Consider the following 26,941-nt stretch of genomic DNA (forward strand, 5'->3'; position numbering starts at 1 on the left):
TAAGTTGCTGCTCCTGTCAATCAATCTCTTAATAATAATTGATTCACACACAATACATATCCATGATAATTGGATTTTATAACTCTGTTTTGTGTTTGCAGCCTTGTTATGCTCCGGAGGACGTGCTGTACAAAGGCAGTGTTAAGTTCTCATGCTCATATGAGCCGTGGAAGAAATGCAGAGAGAGATACACTGTACTGAGAAGAGATTACAAAGTAGAAATACATGAGAACGTGGAGGTAAAAATAGACACTCAGACTTTCATAGGGTAAGAAATTTATCTCCAACATTATCATCTCTGTTTCCATGTGCAGATGTTCAGTCGTAGTTGTGCAGCCAAGTTGGTCCTCCACCCAGCAGGGGGCACTGTGCTGACCACTGAGGAGCAGTCCAGAGTCGTATTGGAGCAAACATGTGCCACAATACTCAACGGTTCGATTAATTATATACTATGACACTTCATAAACTATTTTAGCATTAAGGCATTTGCATGTGACAACTACAGCTCTCACAAGGCTTTGAGGGTGTGCTGATGGCTAATACTGATGCAAGTGTTTGGTCAATGCTAACAATGCATTCTTCAAATTTCTTTGCAGAAAGAAAGTGTTCAAATTCTGCATTGTTAAACTTGTTCTCTTTTCTACATCTTTTAACCTAATTTCTGTTGGGTCAAACAGACCATTGGGCCACAAAGGTCAAACTGTTTTTGACGGGATGCTCGTGGTCTTGCTCAGGAATGCTCAGAGACAATTTGGAGATGAATCTACAAAGGCCCATCTTGCATTGCCAAAGTAAAAGGGAATTATTATTGTTATGGATGTCCAGAGTATGTTGTTTGGTGCTCGATCCAATAGACGTTCATGCACATGCGCACACATGCAGCAAACCTTTGCTGAGAGTCAAAGGACACCTTTGCTTAAAAGTTTGCAGTGAGCTTTTCCACTATTCATTAGACGCAGTGTTTCCAGCAAACTTTAATTTCTTATTTTTTTCCCACAACGCAACTCTACATTGTGATTTCTGGTTGGATTACCACATGGGATTTATTTATGGTGCCATTGTTTCCAGCATTCCACCACAGGCTGTGTGGTCCTGGCGCACTGCGCTGCTCCTGATGGTGAGATTCATGTTTCATATGTTGTCATAGTGAAACAGTTCCACGTCATATGTCCGAAAGAATTAAATGTGATCAAGCAACAATTTGTTTATTACAGCAGTGAGATCCATTCAGCTCTGAGCCTCTGACCTGATGTGACAGCCTGCCCACCAGCCGCCATGGTGTCGCAGATCTGATGGGCACAATGTTTCACATTATTTATGTCGCCCATGGGGAGGAATATTATCTGTACTGTAAGGTCTATTATGGATATAACAGCCTGTCCAGATCTGCAGCGCAGTGCACTTTGTGACACATTAACCCGCAGTGGACACGGCATTTTCAGTTTGTTTGTGCTGTGTTCACATCACCTGCACATGGATGGCTGTGTAGGTGGAAAAACTGTGCGTAGTGCATGTTTTACATTTTGTATCAGTTATACAGCTTCATGATGAAGTGGTACAGAGGAGGGTTTTCTTTCACCAAAACATTAAATCTAGGCTTACATTTCAGATGTACCTTCTGGCAAATTGTAGCTGAACTTTCAGGTTTTCTTTTTAGTAAAACCATCCTCTATATCACTTCATCCTGAAGCTGTATAATTGGGGATACAAAATGCACAATGCACAATTTCTCCAATCACAGCCACAGAAGCCTGTAACTTTTTCTGGGTTGTCTGGGTGGCTTTCCTCACTCTTCTCCTTCTTGCACAGTCACTCAGTTTTTGAGAACTGTCTACACAGATTTACGATAGAGTGCCATACTATTTGTATTTATTCATATCTGATGTAAATAAAGTTCAAGACATATTCAGTTACTTGGAAATGTTCATGTATCCATCCCCTGACTTGCCTGAAGAAAACTGGCAATTAAACTGATTATTTACAGGTATTATACCAAAGGGGCTGATTACTTATGCAACCCATCATCTTGGATTTTATATTTTTAATTAATTTATATCAGGTTGTAGAGATTTACTTTCACTTTGAGTCTAAGGAAGATAATTTTAGAAATTTTTATATTGTGAAGCCTGATTTACTTTTTGTATTTGAAATGCTATAAACAAAATGTGTGAAATGCCAAGGGGCTGAATACTTTTGCAAGCCACTGTATTTCCTGAAAGTTTGTATTTTTGTGTGTGTGTGTGTTGTGTGTGTGTGTGGTGTGTGTGTGTGTGTGTGTGTGTGTGTGTGTGTGTGTGTGTGTGTGTGTGTGTGTGTGTGTGTGTGTGTCCAGGTGTGAAGGACGACTCTTCTTTAGTGCTGTCCTGTCCAGATGTATTTCCTGTGTATCTGCACCTGCCATACAGCAGCAACAACTGCTTCCTCTTCCAACAGGAAGCAGAGCGAGCGCTCTTCATTGCTGCACTGAAAACCTGCATTAGACACTACAACCTGGGTAAAACACACACACATCGTTCTTTGTAGCTGTCTGTGTGGTTTGAGTGTGTGTGATAAAGTAATATCATGTATCTTTAAATGGCAAGATGCTCGTGAAGGGACTACTGGACTCAAATGGGGAGATCCTGAAACATCTTAGTAATGGTAAAGCAAAAATTATGGAGAATTAGCTGATGAGATGTCGGGGTGAGTGTTGTGGCTCCATAGTACCAGAAGTTGCACCTAAAGTGCCCCCTGGTGATACACCAAATCTGACGTGAAATAGCTGCAGGAATCAAACTCACACAAAGTAGCTGGTTCAAAATGAGGTCACCCCACTGCGAACTCACCCCAGGTTAAGTCACCCCAACTCCAGGAACACAATATTTCAATTCTAATATGTTCATGTAATAAATTTTTTATACACACCAGTGGCGTAATACTCAGGTTTTGTAAGTGAGATGATGTTTTAAGGCAGAGGAATGTAATCAGGTAATCAGGTAAAAAGCCCATTGATGGGAGAAGCACTGCACAGTGCCCACTTCTATACATCACACTGGCAGGTCCCTAACTATAAACTAGTCATTCTTAATTATTTAAGAAAATAAGTATGGATATCTGGAGTGGGGTGACTTCACCGAAAACAGTAGGGTGACTTTACCTGGACTGGGGTGACTTCACTCCTACCAAGTAGCTACAAAATAAACAAACTTAAAGAACCCATGCTGAAGCTTTGTGACAGAGTGAAAATCTGTTCCGGGTTCAGCTCGCCTCTAACCCAGTGCATGCTGGGAGAGGTTCAAATCCTCCTTGAACATTTCATACAAAGTCAAGTGATGGTCTTCAAACTGGGGGTAGTGCTGCTGGTTTGCTCCCCCCCCCAAACGTATCACGCATGTGATGGTGGTTGCCTCAGCAACAGATCAACATAAGAAGACTGCTGATTTCCGGTGTGGTTAGCCAGGCTACCTCCCCAAACAGCCCCTCAACCTTAAACCCGTTGTGTTGCGAAAACATGAGTCATTTCCGCAGCAGTGACAGGAAACACATTTAACTAAGAGGATCCCCAACAAACACTGTGGACTTAATAATGCCACAACAATCATCATTTGATAATTATTTCAGATATTTTCCCTCCCAGTTATTTTTTAACCCTTTAAGAAAAACCCACATTTTGGTGGTATTTTACCCTGCAGTGTTCATTCTTTCTGTCCATCCATCCTTTCTGTGTTGATGTTACCAAAATATCGTTTGTTGAAGTAAACTATGCCCATGACAGGAGGAATATTTAGTCATCATTAGATAAAACAGGATTGGGGTTGAAAGTAAATAATACCGTGAGTTCAAAGTGAACACTTGCAGCTTTCATTAGAATGGATTTTACATGTGAGCAAAGTGAATGCTGCATCAGTTACAACACTTTTTGTTTATGGCCCCATGTTATAAAGGACCAAAAGCAATAAACTGAGCAGACGAAAAGGACTGGAGTTGATTTTGAGTGTTGCATTTGGACTCTGAATGTTGATATGAAGTCCAAAAGGTCAATAGGGTTATAGCAGAAACATACGTATGTGTTCAAATAAAGTATTTGGTACATTGCCCATAAGAAAGTGAGTTCAACGGTACAAATATACAGATAAGACCACAGACTACAAGTTGCATGACACAAGAGTTCTAAATTCATTCATAATGCTTTGTTAGATTAAGAACACCCTGCAGGAGGCAGGTCTAAGTCAACAATCAAGAGATGATTTACGTACGTGTATACACACACACACACACACACACACACACACACACACACACACACACACACACACACACACACACACACACACACACACACACACACACACAAAAGAGTCGCCTTGAGAAAAACGGGTGGTGTTTAAAGAAGTGGAATGAACGGTAATTCCTTTACCAAATAGGATTAACTCAGTAAAACTTAGGTAGCAACAATCATCCACTGTGGCTGAAGTAGTGGAATGTGTTGTACGCAAGATGAAAGGTTGGTAGGTCGATTCCTCTATACAGCTTAAATAGGAAAAGTGACTTTATTTTGTCCCTGAGTTACTTAATTGAGCTTTTTTTTTAGTCATATGATCTAATGTATGTCACAAAAAAATCAAGTTAATTTACAATATCCAGTTTATTATAAATGCTTGAATAGTTTTAGTTAAATGAACTTAAATAGATTAAAGGCAGTTTCCTCAAATGGTTTGAATTGAACTAATTTATTAGGAGGCACAGTGCAGGTGCTTAATTGCTAACAATATGACAAAGTTTGCCAAAAATAAATTTGTCATTTTAATATGCTGACAGTTAAAATGGGCAAACTTTGCAAATGTCTCAATAAATATTTGAAGAAGAAGAAGAAGAAGAAGGTAGTGTTTATTATTTGTCCCACTGTATATAAAATAGTCCATTGTATGATTTATGTCATTTTTTGTAATATTTGGTTCCATTTGCCATTCATTTAGGTCCCATGGCATTTGCTCCATTGAATGACTTTTTGTAAAAATGTATCCATGATACAAAGAGGATATCTATAGCACATGCACGTTGGCTTGAATTTCATCTAATGGTGTCCTTACCAGTGCACTTTCTGCCAACGGATCTGCCAACTGATGACGAAACTTGTAACGTCAACAAAAAGCACAACCTGTTTATTTGATCCTATACCAACAAAACTGTTTAAGGACCTGTGGCCCACTCTTGGGCCAATTGTGCTGGAAATTATTAATCTTTCTTTAACTTCTGGATCTGTTCCTAAATGTTTCAAATCTGCAGTGATTAAATCATTACTTAAGAAACCTAATCTTGGCCCTAGTGTATTGAAAAACTATCGGCCAATATCAGATCTATCATTTTGCTCTAAAATTCTGGAAAAAGTGGTGTCACGGCAGCTCGTAGACTATCTTACTGAGAATAATCTCTTTGAGCCACTGCAGTCTGCTTTTAGAAAATATCATTCCACAGAGACGGATCTCACTAAAGTGGTGAATGATCTTCTGCTTACAATGGATTCGGACACCACTACGGTTCTGTTGCTGTTAGATCTCAGTCCTGGATTTGATCCAGTGGATCATCATATTCTACTTGATAGGCTGGAAAATCATTTTGGGATTACTGGGAATGCCCTTGCATGGCTGACGTCATACTTGACCAGTCGTTCTCACTGTGTTTTGTACATTAACACTACCTCTAAACTTAGTGACATGAAATTTGGGGTTCCACAGGGGTCTATCTTAGGCCTCCTGCTTTCTCCCTTTATATAGCACCCCTTGGGCACATATTGTGGCGTTTTGGGATTACCTTTCACTGCTATGCAGATGATACTCAGTTATATATGCCGATAATTGCTGGTAATCTTGTTCACATAAGCTCCTTAGAAGATTGCCTTGCAGCAGTGAGAAGTTGGATGTCTAGAAACTTCCTACTTTTAAACTCTGATAAGACTGAAATGACGGTTCTTGGTCCAGTGAGACATCGGCATCAATTTGACCAGTTAACACTCAGCCTAGGCTCGTGTGTCATACATCACACTGACAAAGTGAGGAACCTTGGCGTAATTTTTGATCCTTTGTTGTCCTTTGGCCTCCATATTAGAAATATTACTAGGACTGCTTTCTTACACCTGCGAAATATAGCGAAGATTCATGCCATCCTGTCTATGGCTGGTGCTGAGACCCTGATCCATGTGTTCATCTCTTCTAGATTGGACTACTGCAATGTTCTATTTTCTGGTTTACCGCAGTCTAGCATTAGGGCTCTCCAATTGGTTCAATGCTGCAGACAGACTTTTGACACGAAGCAGAAAGTTCGACCATATTACACCCATTTTGGCATCCCTTCACTGGCTTCCTGTCCCAGTGAGATCAGATTTTAAGGTTCTGCTACTAACCTATAAAATTATTCATGGACTGGCACCTCCCTACCTAGCTGACCTAATTAAACCTTACGTACCAGCCTGGGCTTTACGTTCTCAGGGTGCAGGACTACTTTGTGTCACTAGGGTGAATAAGAAGTCTGCGGGTCACAGAGCTTTCTCTTATCGTGCCCCCTGTTCTGTGGATGATCTCCCTGCGTCAATAAAACAATCAGATTCTGTGGAGATTTTCAAGTCCAGACTTAAGATGCACTTCTTTTCCATTTCATATGGCTAGCATACTGGTACAGTTTTGTTTTATGCTTTTTACTCTTTTAATTCATTTATTAGTAATTGGAGCGAGCCGCGGCCTCAACTTTACCTTAATTCTGGGTCTTTTAGTGAAGCTTAGGGCTAGCAGCCGGCAATCACCTTAGTATTTCTTCTGTTTATCTTGTTGTTTAATGCTGGCAAATTATACAGTATTTTTTGTCTTTCTGATGCCTGATTCTGTTTTTTCTCTCTGTTTAAGGTGCAGCTCCATCCAGAGATGGGAGTTGTATTTGTGTTGGTGACCCTCCTGTCCTGTGCACCAACACCAGTTCTTGTATATTCGTCCGTGAATTGTTCTGTGAATTGTTTTTGTAATTTATGTTTGTAGCATGGCCCAAGCAGAGGGTCACCCCTTTGAGTCTGGTCTGCTTGAGGTTTCTTCCTCAGAGGGAGTTTTTCCTTACCACTGTTGCTTTGGGGGTTGGTAAGGTTAGACCTTACCTGTGTGAAGCGCCTTGAGGCAACTCTGTTGTGATTTGGCGCTATATAAAGGAAAATAAATTGAAATTGAAAATTGAATTAAAAATTTAAATATTCTGCATCCCTCACACCAGACTGTGAAGATTTGGAGATGGAACCTTCAGTGCTTCTAGAACTTTCTCTTCTATCAGTAATCTGCATGGCTCCTTCTCTGGCCACTTTTAATAATCATCTGAAATCATACCTGTTCACTGAGGCCTTTAACCTTTGCCCTTTGTCTTTATCCCACATCCTTGGGTATCTTGAAAGGTGATGTGTAAATTTGAGACATTATTGTTAAGATTATTCATATTATAGACATGGGTGATTCGAAAATGCAGAAAAAAGTTGCACTTTTAAAATTGTTGGAAGAAGCTGAGACCTGAAACAGGAGAATGTGTGAGATCATGTATTATGTGTGGTAAGCAGGTTGAGGTGGCACAGGTCTGATCTCTGTTTACCGTCTGCTAAATGACAGTTTTCAAATTCTAACGGCTGCTTTCAGCTTCTTTAACTGCACATCACGTGTCAGTGACATCAGTGAGGAAACGATTTCATACTGCCTGTGGGCAGAATTTAAGATAATTTTAGCTTGTGAGCCACACTGATGGTGGCGATGATTAGGGGAAGTGTAACATCGATGGAGCTTTCTGTTCCTCAAACTTCTTTCGTCATAGTAGTAAGAAAGAATGGATGAGAACCTTTAAGGGAACTGAATCAAAACAGATAATGTTATTGTGTTGTGTGTTTCTGTGTGTTCCTTCCTTCTGTGTGATGTTGTGGTTGTCAAAGTGATGTTTACGAAGTATCACACAAACTGTTTTTCCTTCCTCAAAGGCAACAAATCCAGTCTAAGGCAACGGCTGCCTGAATGGAAAACAAACAACAACAACAATGGCTACTTAATGATACCTGTTACAATTAAACTGTGATATGATAGCGGGGCCGGTGTCGCGGACCGAACGGTTCCCCCTAAAAATCGGTCCGCCCTGCCTTCATTGTGCATGCGTCATCAGCCGTGGTTCACCGATTATCACCTCGTTTCTGCTTAAAACTGCACTCCAGTCATCATCTATCTCAGCAACAGATATCTGAAGCTTTTGTACAACAATCATTTCCACATAAATTCATCATTATTTCATCAGAGGAAGGATCAGAAGCGATCAGAGCGCCCCAGTAGCACATCTGAGTCTGACTCTCTGAGACTGACTCTCAATACTCAAAACAGTCAAAGGGAATAATGTGATTATTAACTATCAGATGACAAAGTAAAACCTCTTAAATCATTCTAAAGCCAGTTTTAAGCAGAAATGAGGCAGTTTTAGGCAGAAACGACACGATAATCGGTGAATCGCTGCTGGCGCTCCAAAATGACGCATGCACAGTGAAAGCAGGGGGACCCATCTTTAAGGGGGGTTCGTTTGGTCAGCGACACCGGCGCTGTTATCGTATCACAGTTTAATTGTAACGGGTATCATTACGTAGCCGTCGTTGTTTTCCATTCAGGCAGCCGTTGCCTTTGTGTATTAAGAGAACTGGAGTCCATTCTGTTGCATTGTGGTGCTTGTTGCACAATGCCTGCTAGGCTTTCTGAGCTTTCCTAAGTTCAGTGAAAGTTAAACCAACATGAGATTTAAAACTTTAATAACACACTGAGTCATACCTCACTCTTCTTGCAGATCCCTGGCGTGATTCATCCTATGAGACCCAGGCTTACATACGGGCTCTCCGACTCTACCAACAGGACAGAGGATGTTATGAATACTGGGAAAAGCTGCTGGGCACCGAGGACGAAGTTAGAAAGCACACACACTGTCATTTATAGACTCTGGCGTACAAATATTGTTACACACACATTCACGTGATGTTGTTTTTAAATACACGTATACCATCTCTCTCACACATTTTTACTTCGTAAATGCATTTTTAGGATAAGCCTGTGTAGGTAATAGGAAGCTTTATGTCTCTATTAACTTGTTCGTAACTATGAGTTTTGGTATGTAGGTGCTGGCCTGTCAAGTGATGGAGGAGGTGTTGCCATGGTTACAGAGTGAACTTCAGTCAAAACTGAAGGGAAAGAAGACTGACAGACTCAGGCAGTGGTTGGCTGTAAGTTAAACAAATTCATCAACACACAACAAGTAATGGAGTGTGTGATGAAAATGAGACACTAAAAGATGTTCTTCTGTATGAGTGACAGGTTCATCATCAAGTGGATTCATTTTTAAGAAAATGAACAACTCAAATAAAAAAGAGTAACAAAGAAAATGAACAAAAGGTCAAAAAGGTCTCTTTTCACTGTGTTAAAGGATATAATGCCAATGTTCCAAACTCCACATTTGCCTGTGATCAACAACCACATTAACAGATTCTTCTTCTTGCTTAGAATGATCAATTTATCGCGCTTCATGGAGATCAGGTTCAGTCAGGCAGCATAATGACTGAAGTCCCAGACTTTGCCTCCACTTCTCACAGCGGCTGTGTTTATGCCAGCTTTGACGTCCAGCTATTTACTGGGGATCCCACTAATTTTCAGGGTGTCTCAGAGAGCAGCTCATCAACAAAATTAAAAGAATTAACAAAACATTGTGTGAATTAACAGAGGCTATAAAGAAACTCTGTAGATCTTCATTCATATAGGCCCTGAAGCTCAGTGGTGCCAGTGTCTTGACGAATCATCCTACCCTGTCAAAACATCCTACCGTGCGCTGAATTTATAGACGCATCTGTCAAGTGGCTCACAGTAGTTATAAAAGGGGTCTTTTAGCCAGTATCTGTTATGTGTCGACGCAGGTTGAGGAGCGGACCTGCGTCAGACGGAACCCAGCGCTAAAAATAACCAGAAAGCGGTTCCAATAACAAAAACAATTTATTTCACCCGCTGGTGCATAATAAAGTGTAAAAAACTAAAATAGCGTCCTTCTGGTGGAGTGAAGGCTGGCACGCTCTCCAGCGCCCAAAAGGATCGAAGCCCGGCGCTCCTGGACCCACTACCACCACCAAACACCCCCCAGGTGGACACGACAAACCGACTCTCTGCGAAGCATAGAAGAGGTGAGGTAAGTCAGCAGTTACAACTGATATCCTTCAAAAGACACACACTATCAGCAACACATTCAGGTCTGTATTTTAAGATTTATGCAAATGAGCAGCTTCTCACAACAGGTGGAGGATCATCAGTCCGCATGCCACGGCAGTGAGAAGCGAGCTGCACAATTCTCATCACAATTCAAATATACTGCGTAACAAAATACCAAGTTACTATCAACAATTAGTCAAACACTTAATCACCTCTGATGTGTGCTGACAGCATGGGTCCCTCACCCTTCCTGCTTCACGGGCTCGATGTGTCAAACCCAGGCGCGGTCCTCAGCGTCTCACACACGAACATCACAAGGTCGAGTTCCCGGCAGTTCTGCTTGAATCACACATGAATTAAATGCAGAACGCCATCCAATTATCTGCTTCAGCTGAAAGTCTTTAAGGCTGCATGTGAGCACCATTCACAGGTGCTGCACATGATGTTGATGAGGGTGAAGGACTCTTCAGCCAGCACCTTCTCCACAGACAAATCAGTTTTCATGCCACCTGGAGAGCAAAGAAAAGAAAAGAACACAAAAATGTCCAGCCACACCCCCCAACACACAACAGTACCCCCCCTTTAACGGGAAGCCTCCCGGCGACTGAACAGACCAGGCCAGAGAACAGCACCTCCCTCCGGGGTCCTCGTCAGGAAGCAGACAGCACAACACTCCCAAGGTCCACCACAGACAGCAGGACAGGGCACCGCAGCTGGAAGGCCGGCTGGCATCAACAAAAAACCCAAAACAGTCCCCAGTACAATCCAACACACAAGAAAAAACACAAAACCCACCCAAAACCTCCCCAGGGGACCGTCCCATCAACCCCGGGAAGAAAAGAAAAACACCCAAACGCAAAAACCCAACACAGCCCCACAAACACAATACAAACATAAATGCATAAAAGAAAAATAACAAACAACCCCCCCTGAACGACCTGCAGAGCCCAACCCCCCCCCCCCCAGAAGGCCTTTACCGCCAGTTCCAGGAGGAACAGCCAGAACCAGAATCCCACAAAGGTCCCCAGGTGTACATGGAGCAAACGGCGCCCCCCAGAGGACCGTACCATCAACCCCAGGAGGTACCCTCCCCACAACCCCGGAACCCCAGACCCGGCCACACTTGGCTAGTCGGCCCCAAGCCAATTACCCCCCAGAGGACCGTCCCATCAACCCTGGAGGTGGAACCCGGAAGGAAACAAAACAAAATCAAAATCCAACCCCCAGAGGACTACCAAAAACAACCCCGGGGGCAAATTAAACAACCGTAAACCCTGTCACCCTCCCCGGCACCCCGAAAGACCCCAGGTCCCTCCCAGAGCCCCTCAGCGGCTCAATTTTGGCGAACGGCTCAAAACATTAAACCGAGGAAGGGAACAGGAAAAACTAACCCAGCCCCAACCCCAAGGCGCAGCGGAAAACCGGAAATACGTCCGGTACCCCAACTCGACCATACCCCAGCCTCTCGGGAGGGGTGGAACTACCGAAATGGCGAACGGCAACAGATCGGCCCACCCCTCCGACTGAGGTATGTTCCCGCTGCACCACACCCCGGCAACACCAATGACGAACGGTACAAAGGCTCACCGAGGCTGGAGTGGAACCGGGCCCTAACCAAACCAAGAAAAACGCCCCTAACACACCCCCCCCCCCCCCCCCCTAGGTGCAGAGGTCTTCTGAGAACGCTCAGCGTGACCAACCTGCACCACCCCACAACCCACAAGACGAACGGTCTTGGGGCAAGTGAGGTTGGGGTTAGGGATGTAGGGAAATAAAAAACAACAAAATAAAACGACCCAACAACCCAAACAGAAAATACCTAAAAACACATAAAAATTAACAATTAAGTGAGCCCAGACGGGCTTCTAACCGCCTAACATTCACTCCACCAGACACGCCTCTGACTCCCCAAACAAATTATAACCCCTATTTAAAGAAAACAAAACATTAACCCATACAAGATTTTTTTTTTTTTTTTTTTTTGTGTGTTATTTTGCCTGTCCCAGAACACCTGGAGATACGTCACCATTATTTTTCTTGACGCTTATACGTCGGGGCAATACAGTAATCTCCGCTCGTCCGAGCTGCATGGGCTCGTCAGCAAGAGGAGCCAGAGGTCCCGTCGGAGGAGCCTCAGTGGGGCGAAGAAGAGGCGGCCCAGATCTGTGTCGGGAAAAGCCCCGAGACGAAAAAACCCGCTCTGATGGCCGCCCTCTCTCGCGTCCACGCTCCTTCATCCGATCATCTTGACGAATCACCAACAATATTAGCTCATCTAAATCGTTTGGCTCGTCACGGACTGCCAGCTCATCTTTTAATGACTCATTTAACCCATCTACAAACACTCCTCGTAAAGCTGCGGCGTTCCAACATGACTGAGCAGAAAAAATCTGGAAGTCCACGGAATACTCCGCCGCACTCCGCCTCCCCTGCCTGAGATTCAGCAACTGTTGGGCAACGGTATTCGTTTTCACCGGATGGTCAAAAACCAGTCGGAACTCCCGGGAGAAATCCTTAAAGGATCCTAACAATGGCGAGTTGTTACTCCACAACGCTGTGACCCAAGCTAAGGCGTCACCTCGGAGCAAATTTGTCACATATGAAACATGGCTCCCATCAGAAGAGAAGGAAGCCGGTCGCTGAGCAAAAACCAGAGAACATTGCATCAAAAAGGAAGCACAGGCTTCGACGTCTCCCGCATAAGGCTCCAGATGACAAATAATCAGTTCGAACGCCAAATCTCTGGGTGACGGAGTTATCTGCACCGGTATCGATGGTGCCGCAGCTGGAGCAGCAGGAAGCGGAACGGCTTGCGCTGCAAGCTCCGTAACACGGGCGTCTGTTTGTTTAATTTGGTTTGCGAGATGCTGTAATTGCTCACATATTTTCTCCAAGTGTTCTTGAACTTTTTCAGCAAAAGGAACCGCCTCTGCAGCTGGGTCCATTATGGAATGGCCGGGAACTACTGTTATGTGTCGACGCGGGTTGAGGAGCGGACCTGCGTCAGACGGAACCCAGCGCTAAAAATAACCAGAAAGCGGTTCCAATAACAAAAATAATTTATTTATTTCACCCGCTGGTGCATAATAAAGTGTAAAAAACTAAAATAGCATCCTTCTGGTGGAGTGAAGGCTGGCACGCTCTCCAGTGCCCAAAAGGATCGAAGCCCGGTGCTCCTGGACCCACTACCACCGCCAAACACCCCCCAGGTGGACACGACAAACCGACTCTCTGCGAAGCATAGAAGAGGTGAGGTAAGTCAGCAGTTACAACTAATATCCTTCAAAAGACACACACTATCAGCAACACATTCAGGTCTGTATTTTAAGCTTTATGTAAATGAGCAGCTTCTCACAACAGGTGGAGGATCACTTGTCCGCACGCCACAGCAGTGAGAAGCAAGCTGCACAATTCAAATATACTGCGTAACAAAATACCAAGTTACTATCAACAATTAGTCAAACACTTAATCACCTCTGATGTGTGCTGACAGCATGTGTCCCTCACCCTTCCTGCTTCACGGGCTCGATGTGTCAAACCCAGGCGCGGTCCTCAGCGTCTCACAAATGAACATCACAAGGTCGAGTTCCCGGCAGTTCTGCTTGAATCACACGACTTAAATGCAGAATGCCATCCAATTATCTGCTTCAGCTGAAAGTCTTTAAGGCTGCACGTGAGCACCATTCACAGGTGCTGCACATGATGTTGATGAGGGTGAAGGACTCTTCAGCCAGCACCTTCTCCACAGACAAATCAGTTTTCATGCCACCTGGAGAGCAAAGAAAAGAAAAGAACACAAAAATGCCCAGCCACACCCCCCAACACACAACAGTATCTGCTGTTTCGGATGACTTAAAACCAGCAAAACTGGAATGCAGGATTAATCTAAACAAAACTTTATTGGTGACACCAAACCCTCAGGGTCCACAAAGCTAACACCATGCTAACACAAGTATGCTAATACAGAGAATATTAATGAAAAACAAGCCAAAAAGAATAAATAAATTCAACAATTCGAAATCAAGTATTAACTTTAATAAAGTGGAAAACAATTATGACGCAAACACAAAATAAGACACACTTATTTTCCTAATCATATGGCTAGCATATTGGTATATTATATTTTATTTTTTTTACTCTTTTACTGTGCTTTTGTAAATCTTTTAATTCATTTTATTTTATTTTTGAATTGTTTCGTGTGAAGCGCCTTGAGGCGACTGTTTTTGGCGCGATATAAAAAGAATAAATTAAAATTGAATTGAATAAATTGACTTAATACTGACAGCTGAAAAATGACGTTTTTGTGCGCACTAAGCTTTGGTAGGATGTTTTCGGTGGGTAGGACAAAATGGTAGGCCACTGGTACTGATACAGGATTCTGCAGCCTGACACAGTTGAAAGTCCACATCTCCCTGCAGATGGGATGCCAGTCCATCATAGGTTACTTCCTCAACCATATCTATGGAGATCAGCAGAAAATGTTTCAACAAACTGGTCATAAATATTGAAAACAGCTTAATCCTGCTATACAAAAGAAAATTAGAAGCAATTGAGAGTCCACATTTGAATTGTGTAGATGAGAATAGTCGAGAAGGTCTGATTTGTGTTAGCTGTGATATCAGTACAAGCACTTGATTTCTCTTGATGTTTGTGTAGATGGTGCAGGCAGCCTACACTCTGATTCTGGAGCAGCTTTCTGTGGCTCTGGAGGCTTTAAGGACAGAGTGCCGTCACACAGCCTCAGCCCAGCAGGCTGCACTCAGGTCCAACCTGGATCAGATCATCTCCTCTCACAGCTTCCTGGAGGAGAAAGTCAGGGGTAATGCTTGTTGACCTTTAACCCTCAGTACCCAAATGTATCTGTTTAATTCTAAATTGATCATAATTTGTAAAGTATGTTGAGAAATTTTTGTGTGGTCTAGCCTGTATATATAGTGAAGCAGAGAAAGTGTGCGCGGAGTCTGCAGCTCCCTACATGTCCTCCGTCCTCGAAGTACTTACAGAAAGCATCAGTGCAGAGATCCAGGCGATGCAGCACACACTGCACGCACAGATGGAGGCAGCCTTCACACACATGCAAGGATCGATGGGCGACACAGAGAAGGTGACACACTTAATAAAATTGTTTTCTTCATTTTCAGACAACTGTCATATTTGAATACAGGCAAACGTGAGAGATGTTAAAAAGGCTAACGAGTAAGGCAGATCTCAATTTTAAATCTCTCCTGAAATATTCCACCTATAACAATGGCAAAAACAAGGCTTTTAGAAATTTTGACCAACTGATTCATGTACTTCAAAAAACAATTTATTCATTTACTGATTCAAAACCCCTGAAACAAACAACTGGTTTATTAAACAATTTACTGTTAAAATTACTCAAAACACTATATGAGATAATTGCTTCAGAGCATCGCTGTTTCAAAATGCTCAAAACATTCCATAAACAACTGCTTGAGACAACAGGATCCCTCTAGTGGCACTGGCAGGTACTCACACCTCATTGGTGGTGGGGCATGAGGTGCCATATGCCACCACTGAGATGTCACAGGATGCCCCTGAGGTATCACAGGACACCAATGAAGTACTCCAGGCCACCAGTGAGGTGCCACAGTCTGCCACTGTACTGTGGTACCACAGGCTGCCACTGTGGTACCACAGACTGCCACTGAGGTGCCACAGGACACCACTGAAATTTTACAGGACCCCACTGTGGTGCCACTGGCCACCACTAAGGTGTGACTGAGGTGTCACAGGGCGCCACTGTGGTGTTATAGGATGCAACTGAGGTGTCAATATCTGCCAGTGCCACTCAGAGGATCGTGGCCTTCGTGACAGTTCATTTTAATAACAATTCATCTTTCATACACTAAAGTGTTTTCACTGAAAAACTAAAAGAAAAGAAAAAAGCTTCAGAAAATTAACAAGTGTTTCAAAGTATTCAATACATAAAATGAAACCATTCTTTCAAAAAATGAGCAGTGTTCCAAAATGTTAAAAAGACCTACGTTAAATTTTGCTTCAGAAAATGTTTTAAAACTTACAAATGCTAAAAGAAACAGTTGATTCAGAAAATGGTTCATTTTCAAAAAGATTAAATGAAACAATTTCAGAAAATGAGCCAGTGTTGTCAAACATCCAAAACACCAAGTTGTTTCAGAAAACAATTCATTGTTTAAAAATGTTAAAAACACTAAGTTAAATCATTTATTTGCTTCAAGTGTTTATTGTCACATGCTCAGACAGCAGGGCAGTGATATCTGTCAAGTTCTGTATAAAACTGAACAAGAAAATTAGAAAAAATGTATCCAAATTTAACACCATAATAAATAAAATTTAATCATGTACATTTTGGGTAGTTTATCTGCTGTACATGAGTTTACTGTGAGCTGGAGTTCAAAGTCCTGACAACTTGTGCATTGTTACTACAAGGAACTGAAACTCACTGTTGTGAAACACTGACAACACTAAATGCAACGATTCATTCAGAAAAAGAACAGCTGCTTTGAAACACTAAAAAAATGAATGAAGCAATTGCTTCAGAAAAAAATTCACTGCTTTGACAGGCTAGAAACACTATAAAACGACCTCTGTTTAGCACTCAAACACATTACATAGAACAAGTGCTTCAGAAAACGATTCAGTATCTCAAAATGTAAGGAACCATCAATCTTCTATACCCTCTTAATCCAATAAGGACCTGGGGGGGCGTATGGCTGGAGCCCATCCCAGCAGTCATAGGATGTGAGGCGTGGTACATCCTGGACAGGACGCCAGTCTGTCGCAGGGCCACATATAGACAGACAAACACATTCATACCCACATGCACACCTACAGACAATTTTTTAAAGTTTCCAATCCACCTAACCTGCATGTCTTTGGAAGTGGGAGGAAGCCGGAGCACCAGGAGGGAACCCACACAAACATGGGGAGAACATGGAAACATCACACAGAAAGGCCACAGGTGGAAATAAATCCCATGACCTTCTCGCTGTGAGGCAACAGTGCTAACCACTAAGCCAGCGTGCCACCCAGAATGTAAAAAACATTCAATAAAATTTTTTCTGACTGATTAAATTTTGAATAACTCAAAATACTCCTTTTAATGGGTCATTGTGGTAGTGAATCTTGGAATTCTCCCCCCCACCCCCACGCAGACTAAGCTAAAATGGTAGTCAGTACCCCCCACCCATTCCCCATTACAATGCATTTGACCTAGAAAATACATAGTTTTCAAAAAAATATAAAATTAAATAAAATTTTTGGTCAAAATAAAAACATGTGTGCTTCTATAAGTTCATTCACGAGTTTTAAAATCCAAATCATATCCAATATGGCCATTTCCCATTCACATGTCCCGAATATGCAACATAGCACCAAACAATTAAATTATTAAGAACTTTGTATTTTGGTGACCATTTCGGACACCATCTTGAATATCGAGCTTGATGCCTGTTTTTATTTTGGCAACATGCTGATTGTATTTTGAGGTCGACTAACCTAAAAAAAAACTGAGTTTGGATTAGTTGGGGGATGGGGGGTGCAGTGCAGGTGGGGTATTGCCAGCTGCCCTGTTATATTTTTAGTATTGAGCTATTTGCATTTTCATGAATGTTCAGCTGCAGCCAAAACACTGATTCAGTTTAACCGCTTTCGCTGTTGAAAGCAAGGGCGCAATTTAGAACTAGAAGACCATAAAGTGGACACCATTTGACTTATGCAATTTGAAACTGTGGATATAAGTACTTTATTCTGAGAATAGCCAGCATTGATTTTATTAACATCCTGGTGTAAATAAGGTATTACCACATGTGTAGAACTCAAAAAGAACAGTTTTTAATAATTATTAACTATCGAAGTGGCCCTAATGACAACACTCAGTGTTGCCCTAATGACAACACTCATACTGAACATAATTTCGCTTGCACAGACTGATTTTGGAGATCAAGCAATAATTGCAGATGGGCTTTCTGAGGTCCCAGATAGCTTTTCTGATTTCCTTTTCTAACTTTCAGAATTTAGTAAATTAGCATATGGTCCATTGATACTTATGTGTAGACATTAGTCCCTAGAGGCAACTATTTTTGGTTTCAAATCTGGGCAAATGCAGTCCCAGAAAATTCTGAATATGACAAACAAGACACAGGTGTTGTAAACAAGTCAATGCTGCTAAAAATACAAACTTGCAGAAACAAAGATACTATTCTGACATGGTTTGCACATAAGACTGGCATAGCATGTTTCAAGTACACACATATATGTCAGAAGGTGCGGGGGACATACCATATTCTGTCCCCCCTGGTTGAAAAGGTGGGGGGACATGTCCCCTATCCCCCACCAAATTGCACCCATGGTTGAAAGTCACATGGACATTTGAGGTTCAACCCAACAGTGTGTTGACCTGAAGCTGTGCTATGAAAGAAACACAGTCGCAGCTGAAGCTGATGCCTGTGTGTTTTGTCCAGGCCCTGGGCACGCTGCGCTCCACCACTCTGGATCACTGCTACAGCTCAGTGGAAACTCTGACAGACAGACTGGAGGAACTGAAGCAGAATTTTGGGCTCAGTAGCTTTCAGCGACTCATTCAGTGTGCACGTCTGGAGATGGAGCAGGTGTGACACGACCACAAACTAAACAAGAGGCGGCCTTGTGGATGTGTGCTGTTGTTTTACTGTCTCACACGTGGTTGTGTTGTGTGTCTTCCAGTTGTTGGACAGTGCTGTCTACACTTTAGAGCTCTGCCTGGAGTCCTCAGCTAGACTGCAGCCGTCTCAGATCCCCGTCAAAGTGGGCCGGGCCAAGGAACGAGTACTGAAGGTAAATGCTTCACAGTACCACACATAACCACATTTTACCACGAGATAAACACTGTGACAGTTTGACCCCACCTCAAACTAATTCATGACTTCAGTTTAAGCACTTTGTGATTCACAGGCATCATTAGCTAATCCGAGGCTTTGGAAAAGCCTGGAATGTACCTCACAACCTGCAGTGAATGATTGGATACATCCTAGACAGAGAAATGAGTCCATCCCCTTCAGGTTAACAGGACAACTCCAAAACAGTCAATGATCTCATTGAATTAAAAGCCCATCACCTCAGAGAGATAAAATAATTATACTGTGACACACGCTGTCGACCAAACACAAGACTAGTAATGTTTTTTGTTGAGTTTATAACAGAGTGGTGCTTGCTTTTAGACACACGCGCACACACACATTAAACAAATATTAAAACAGATGTGTTTCTACTTTGGGCTTTCAAAAGTACAATTAAATGATAAAATCTACAAAACAAGAACAACAGTAGAGCACCGTGATCATAGAGCACACAACTCTGCCAACACTAGTTTCCAATTCCACAGTTTTTTTTTTTACCTTGGAACAAATTTTCAAGGTCAAAGTCCTGTTAGAAGTGGCTTTTCATAACCTAAATTAGATGTGATCAAATGTCAGGAGTATGTATTTAGTTCATGCACTTGAGTCAAAAGTTTTTTTTGTTTGTTTTTTTTTTTTTTTTTTTTAATTTATTTTTTTTTTTTGTGGCGTTGTCAGTTTTTTGTTTTTTTTACTTTTTTGGTTTCTGAATTCTTTTTCAGATAATTTTCACAGAACATTGGTTATCTTTGCTATGCACAATTTGTCATTGCTTTTTGGCAGTTGATTTACGACTGATAACTAGAAGATAGACAAAGGCATAAAACTCCATCCAATTTTGGTGGTGCAGGTAAATCCATAGCAGAACAATAACAGTGAGTCAGGCACTTCTGATTGAAATATAATGCAAAATATAGATTAAATGGGGCTTCCATGTTAAATTTAAATGGCCACAAAATCTGTAATCTGGATCAGATCCAGAACAAACCTTGTCAGTCAATAAACGATACCGTCCTAGACAACACTATCAAATATGAAAGTAATTTCATCTTTTTTGATTGAGTTATGATTTTTTGAAAATTTGTTCAGTGGTAAAGATAGGGATTTTTCCAAGATTTTTCCTGACTTTGAACTTGAACATTGAATCAGTTCTTGCCTATCAGGTTATTAATCTTCAGTAAAAATTTCATAACAATATATGAAAAATTGTGGGCTTCAGGCTGTTCACAAACAGACAAACAAACAAACAAACAGGTGAAAACATAATCTCCTCCAACTTTGTTGGTGGAGGTAACAAGTACATTATTAATGATTACACAAGTGCTAACATACGTGTGTGTGTGTGTGTGTGTGTGTGTGTGTGTGTGTGTGTGTGTGTGTGTGTGTGTGTGTGTGTGTGTGTGTGTGTGTGTGTGTGTGTCTGTGTGTGTGTGTGTGTGTGTGTGTGTGTGTGTGTGTGTGTGTGTGTGTGTGTGTGTGTGTGTGTGTGTGTGTGTGTGTGTGTGTGTGTGTGTGTGTGTGTGTGTGTGTGAGAGAGCAGCAGTTGGACCATGACAGCAGACTCGTGCAGAGGAGACTTTATGAGGAGATGCTGCTGGAGATCAGTCTGCCTGCTGTCACAAGGAGGACAGACCAAACATGGAAAACTGTACGTCCAATGTTCAGCTTCTGGTAAACCTGTTATTATTACTCTTATTTCACTACTTTAGTGACCATTTGACTTGTGGTGTGTGTGTGTTTGTTTGTGTGTGTGTGTGTGTGTGTGTGTGTGTGTGTGTGTGTGTGTGTGTGTGTGTGTGTGTGTGTGTGTGTGTGTGTGTGTGTGTGTGTGTGTGTGTGTGTGTGTGTGTGTAGGAGCTGCAGCAGTTTGAGCAGTACATCTTCTCAGACTACAGCAACTTTGTCCTGGTTCAGAATGTCTATGATGATGTGCTGAAAGACATCCTCAGTAAGGAGATAGAAAAAGGTAAACATTTAATCTATTATCTTTAAGGATAACTGAGGAGTGATCCCCTGTAAATGCAAATCCTAAAAAATACCAACATATTCTTTTTATTAAAATGACACAACTTGTATATATTCCTGTTGACGTTGCATCATGTCTGAGGTCTTAATATTCCAATCTAAGTTTTGCATGGTGTTTGTTTCTAAAGGCTGTAATAGAATAGAAACAGCCAAAACCAACTACAGGTCTATATGAATACAGAAGTGATCATAATGATGTGACATGGAGAAGTTTTCAAGCAGGTTTAAGAAATAAACAAAAACACACTGATGCAGATCCAGATTACCAGAAGTCTTCCTAAACCTGAAGACCACCTCCCCACAAATCCTACTCCAAATGTGTCTGTTACCTTTTGAGATGTATCTTGTACAGAGCAGTGAGCCACCAGACTAAGTCTTTGGAAATTAAACTGAAAAACAAGCTCTGTTCAGGCTACATGTGGCATGTGTCTACTTTGGTTTTATTCATACATAATCCTTTCTGTAGGGTTGTGGCTTTGTTATTTGAGGTTTGCAACCACCAGAAAATACATTGATTTATGATTTATCATTATTTTTTTTTTTAATTCTGTGTGGAAATGCTCTCTCTCCCACTTATCCACTCATTGCATACCTCACTCGACCAGCTCCATTGCTCTCTTTATTTTTGACAGTTGAAATAATACAAAATCTTTTCCACTTGGTTATGTGGCAGTATGAGAATGTTATTTCAGTTTTAATACATAATCACTGTGAAACAATCAGAAAGTAACAGTTTACATCTCCAATTTAGTAAATTGTTAATGAAAAATGTTTTCACTCACAGACAACCCCACCTGCTCCTAATCCACAAACCATCCAGCAAGTGGCAGACACATCTATGGGATATTCCACAAAGAAGATCCTTTTTGGATTGATCTAGTGTTCATAGTTCACCAAATTTTAATGAGTTTGTGCCTTTTGTGTTCTCTTTTTATTTTGGTGAGTTACAGCATGATAGCGTGTTTATTTATCGTGTTAAACTGGAAGGGAAGGACTATTTAACTATTCATCCATCCACTCCATTTTACAGGGTACACGCCAAGGCTTTTAAACCTAGGATCAAAAAGAATAACCTTCACTTTGCTGTCAGTCAAACTAATTCTGTACATTTATTAAATAGTATGGTTGATGTTAACTGTTACATTTTGGGGTGTGGTTAAATGTAGATTGCAGTTAAGATGAAATATTTCCACTTCCTGTGCTGGTTTTGCTCTTACACAAAGATATAATGCTGCTTATTTAGATGCAAGCGCACAGAATTACATCACTGCATGAGTAGGAGATGGTACTACTGCAGCTAAATGTAGGCTTTTCCGGATGTTGGATGTGAGAGGAAATATTCTATGTACCACTGTAAATATGAATGTTGCTCACATTTTACTGCTGCTTGAATTGTCGAGTCACCACACGGGCCGTGACCTTATTCTGTCTTTACGTAATGACACTATAATCCTTATCAAGGAACAAAATCTTATTCGAGGTGTAAACAACCCAGTTTTTTGTGTCCTATTATAATGTTACATCAGCTTTAAACAGAACTACAACACACACTGATCTGGCTGAACTCTGCTCTTTCTCCTGTCAGTGATCCAGGAGGCTGCCGGGAAGACAAACGCCACTTTGTTGTACAGTTCAGATTTGGCCATCAGTCAGCACAGCCTGCTTGGGCCAACGCCTCCTCGCTCCCCCCCAGGCAGCCCAGCTGCTCACGCTCATAACTCCACCTCTGTGGTCAGCGGCGCTGCTCCGGTGGAGGATGGAAGTAAGCCCGTTCCAGCTGTGCCAGAAGAAGAGCCTGATCCCAAACATGACCCCAGTACCACCTGTAACTCAAACCCAAGCTCGGAGTTTCTGTGTCCCGTCATTGTGATACAACCTGGTGAACCCACAGCTTCAGCCTTTGAGGAAGATCAGACTTCCAGCTCGACTCCGCCCACCTCTGATGAAATCGGTGCAGCCGACTCACCTCCTGTCTCAGAAGCATGTGGTCTCATTTACCCTCTGACCCGCGCCGACCCGTGCGCTCAGAGTGACGGCTTGCCCACAAGCTTTGATGATCCAACTGACCTCACAACCTTGGAAAACTATTCTCCCTCTCAGACCTCCTCCGGCCCTTTACCAGCCATAACTAACTTGGTATCACTTAAAGAGGTGCTCAGTTATGACGCCACACCTCCTCCTCCAACTGAGCAGCCCACGGACACCGTGCACCTGAGAGGCGTGCAGGAGGACTGTGAGGTGGAGACAACGAAGGGAGAGGAAGGTGCAGCAGAGGAGGCCGATGTAAAAGAAAGAACCAAAGAGAAGAAAGAAGCAGAAGATGAACTGCAAAACAATGGTCCGTCTGCCTGCACATCTTCTGGATCACCAGCAGAGGCCGCCAACAACCTGATTCCAACCACAGACATGACCGAGAGTGAAGGTCAGAAAAATACAGACACCATTGGACATATAGAAGAGACGGGTCTGCAAAGCCCTCAGCCAATAACATCCCAGCCAGAGAGCGAGGCTTTGCTGCCATTGGACAGTGTGGCACAGATCAGAGAACTTGTGACTGAAGTCATTGAAGTGGAAGAAACCATCACCCACTGTCCCACCATGACAAACTGACTGTTACATCCTTCAGCCAAACCATCGTTACAGTTTAATCCTTATTAGAGAGGCTACATTAAGCATGATGCTCAGCTTTTTATATCAATCATCAAATGTACTAAATCAGTGGTTCTCAATCTTTTTGCAATGAGTACCACCTTAGAAAATGTTTGGCTTTCCAAGTACCACCATTACAACCGGAAATAAAGGCGTCACAGCACTCCATGTTTTCACATTCAGTGTTCACCAGTGTGGGTTCATTGGTCATGAAATAAAATTTTGTGTATTGTTTTTGTTTGTTTTTTGGTAGAAGCAAAAACTCACAATTGTTAGAATATGATTTAAATATTGAAAAATGGGGTGGCATTTTTGTTTGCAATAATAAAATGCAACTTAATTAATTAAAAAAATCATACAATGTGGTTTTTTTTTTTTTTTTTTTTTTAGATTCTGTCTCTCACAATTGAAGTTACAGACCTCTCCATTCTTTGTAGGTGGGAAAACTTGAAAAATCGACAGTTGATCAGATACTTATTTGCCTCACTGTATATTAACCAACATGACAGTGTTCATCGCACAACAAGTCAAAAACTGTGGATTATAGACTTTGTTTTTCAGATGAGCAGCAAACATTATACAAACAACTAGCGCATTGCCCGTGGGGATCCAGGGTTCTAGATTGGGTAGTGTTAATAATATAGGTAGCTGTCATTTTTCAAGGGTGGTAATAAATTGTGCAGTTTCTATAATGAGTTGGAATGATGTGTGAGTCCAGAATGTTTTTAGAACTTAGACCTCAACAGCTTTTAGAAGAACTCAGCCCTTTTATATCCTGTTACTTATGGAATGAAATTACATAATTTGATGATTCCATTGGTTTCCTTATGTCAGAAAACCTACAGTATATTTAGATACTTTGTAATTATATCTTGTGTATTAGCAAAGATATTGCAATATTGTTACAGAGGCCATTGTGGACACTATCTTGAATTTTGGACCCCTAGAATGTGAAGAAAAAAAAGGCACCCTAATTTTTTTATTTAAAGCTTATATCTTCTTTCAAAATCAAGTGAGCTTTTGCAAAAAGCAAAAAAAAAAAAAAACAAAACAAAGATCCTACACTATCTGCTGTAGCTCCAGGAAGTATTCAACATTTGACATTTCCTGTTTGGGACTCCCTGTATCATGAGCGACCTCACGCCGTTTCACTAGTATAAGTCTCTGAATACCTTTAATGCTGAAAATGGTTTAAAGTTTACAGCCCACTGTCTGTGCTCGTATAAAAATGTCACTGGTGGATTGGGATTGGGGTGGATGGGAGCAGGGGTGTAGCACCAAATTCTGGGCACGAGGTACTAGCCATGTTGAAGACCCCCCCCATTATGTTCTTTTGTATTAACGTAAACACCAAATTTCTAATGCATAGTCAAACCAGGTCTAAATCATGTATACCTTAGATCACACCTGGGAATCAGAACCCTTTTTAAAGTTGGGGGAGCAATATTGAGTTGGGGGGGTCTGGGGACCAAATTGCACAAATGGTGCAATTTGGTCCCCAGACCCCCCCAACTCAATATAGCTAACTTTCAAGCTCACCTCTCTTTTCAAAGAATTTGAAATCCGAACACCATCGAAAAACTCCGCTTATGAATCTCTGTGTCGACTTTTACTCTAAAAAAAAGTTTATGTAGTTGTAATATTTACTAGGATTTCCTTCCTTTGCTTTATCTTGAATTATGTCTCAAAATATTATGTATTTTTTTGTCGAGTGGTGTACTTTTAATTACTGATTTATCCTTGTATGTCTGTGACTTGAAAAAATCCATGAGAACCACAACAGAAATAAGTATCCTTTTCGAAGCTGTATTCATTCTTTATTTGAAACAGACAAATGAAGTCCATATAGAATTAAAAGAAAAAGACAAGTAAAACATTCATTTAAACAGTCTGTCCATCCAATGATTCCTCAAAGTAGACGTGTAACGACAACAACTCAATTGACAACATGTAATATGTAATTTTATTGCCAAAATAAGTGTCAAATCTTGTTTTCTTCTTTTCTTTAATTAACCTAATTCCACCCCCCCAAAAAATAAATAAATAAATTTTTGGAATTTTGAAGTCTGAGGAAAACAGTGGAAAAAACAAACAGGAACATAAAAGTTTTATATGGGAAGTGTAATCTTTTTTCTTTCTTTTATCATCTTCTGTTTGGATTCTGGATCTATTGGATTAACCATGGAATTGATCAGCTGGTCTCTGAACACTATTGACACCATCTTTTCTACAAGAAGGTCAGGACTGGGGGATCCTTCCTGCCCAGATGGAATGTATCCTGCGGGCTATGTCCTCGACTCCTGGGGGTCTTGGCGTGTTGCACGCTTGGCGCCTTTCTCCGTTGAGGACGTCGAGGATTTATTCATTTTTGGTCTCATGGTAGCAGGGCTGGTACTTTTTGGCTTATGTGCTGCCCTGATCTACTGGAAAATTCTCATTTTTTAAAGAAGTCGATGACTCATGGTAGCTTTGATCCTTTTTTTATTTATTTAGATTATTATCCTTACTCATTAATAAAAACCACAATATGGGGTTGAACCCTCAGAAAGCAGCTCATTGAGAAACATGAGGGGACCCACGAAGCCCAGAACAAGTCCAACCAGGATGGAGCCTCCAGACATCAGCAGACCTTTACTCCTGCACCACCTCCTCTTTTTACATTCAGCTTCAGCTTTCTGCTGAAGCTCGTCTGCCAGTTTCTCCAGCTTTTCTATCTTAGTGTCCTTTTCCACCATCTCAGTTTCCATCTCGGATATCAGATGTTCAATCCGTGCTCTGCCAGCTCTCTGAGCTGCCATCAACGCCTCCTCTCTCTCCTTCATGGCTGCACCTTCCTCCTCCTCCTCTTTCCTCTTGATCTCCATCAGTTGTTCCGTGAGGATCTCGAAGCACTCGTTCTGAGAGTTAACATCCTGGTGGCTGTCAGATCTTAGGTGCACTTCATCAGCACTGGTGGTGTCCCCGTGATCCATTTTTTTTCTGCTCTCAGTGGCTGTCAACGGTTTGATAAGACAAACTTTAATTGATCCCACAACAGGAAAAATCACTTGTTGCAGCAGCAAAAGGTGTAAAGAAAAAAATACTTACATTTACAAAAGGTGACTAAATTATGCTGCTCCTTCTTTTTCCTGTTCTGTTCTTGTTTGTCTGCGCTCCAGAAACAAAGATGCCAACTGC

General features: G+C 41.7%; 1 protein-coding gene across 1 annotated transcript in view; it reads left to right on the plus strand.

The window, feature by feature from the left end:
- LOC117522117 (protein Niban 1-like) overlaps positions 1-23,952 on the plus strand; it is a 29,972-nt gene extending 6,020 nt beyond the window's left edge. Inside the window, exons 3-14 of the mRNA XM_034183497.1 lie at positions 102-239; positions 315-432; positions 2,333-2,494; positions 8,815-8,930; positions 9,140-9,244; positions 14,871-15,033; positions 15,137-15,318; positions 18,680-18,826; positions 18,921-19,031; positions 20,631-20,738; positions 20,945-21,056; positions 22,701-23,952. Of these exons, the coding sequence (XP_034039388.1) occupies positions 102-239; positions 315-432; positions 2,333-2,494; positions 8,815-8,930; positions 9,140-9,244; positions 14,871-15,033; positions 15,137-15,318; positions 18,680-18,826; positions 18,921-19,031; positions 20,631-20,738; positions 20,945-21,056; positions 22,701-23,725 (2,487 nt within the window). The 3' untranslated portion in view covers positions 23,726-23,952. The remainder of the gene's footprint in view (positions 1-101; positions 240-314; positions 433-2,332; positions 2,495-8,814; positions 8,931-9,139; positions 9,245-14,870; positions 15,034-15,136; positions 15,319-18,679; positions 18,827-18,920; positions 19,032-20,630; positions 20,739-20,944; positions 21,057-22,700) is intronic.
- Positions 23,953-26,941: the final 2,989 nt, after the last annotated feature.

The sequence above is a fragment of the Thalassophryne amazonica genome, chromosome 12 (assembly GCF_902500255.1).
Source record: "Thalassophryne amazonica chromosome 12, fThaAma1.1, whole genome shotgun sequence".
NCBI classification, from domain to species: domain Eukaryota; kingdom Metazoa; phylum Chordata; class Actinopteri; order Batrachoidiformes; family Batrachoididae; genus Thalassophryne; species Thalassophryne amazonica.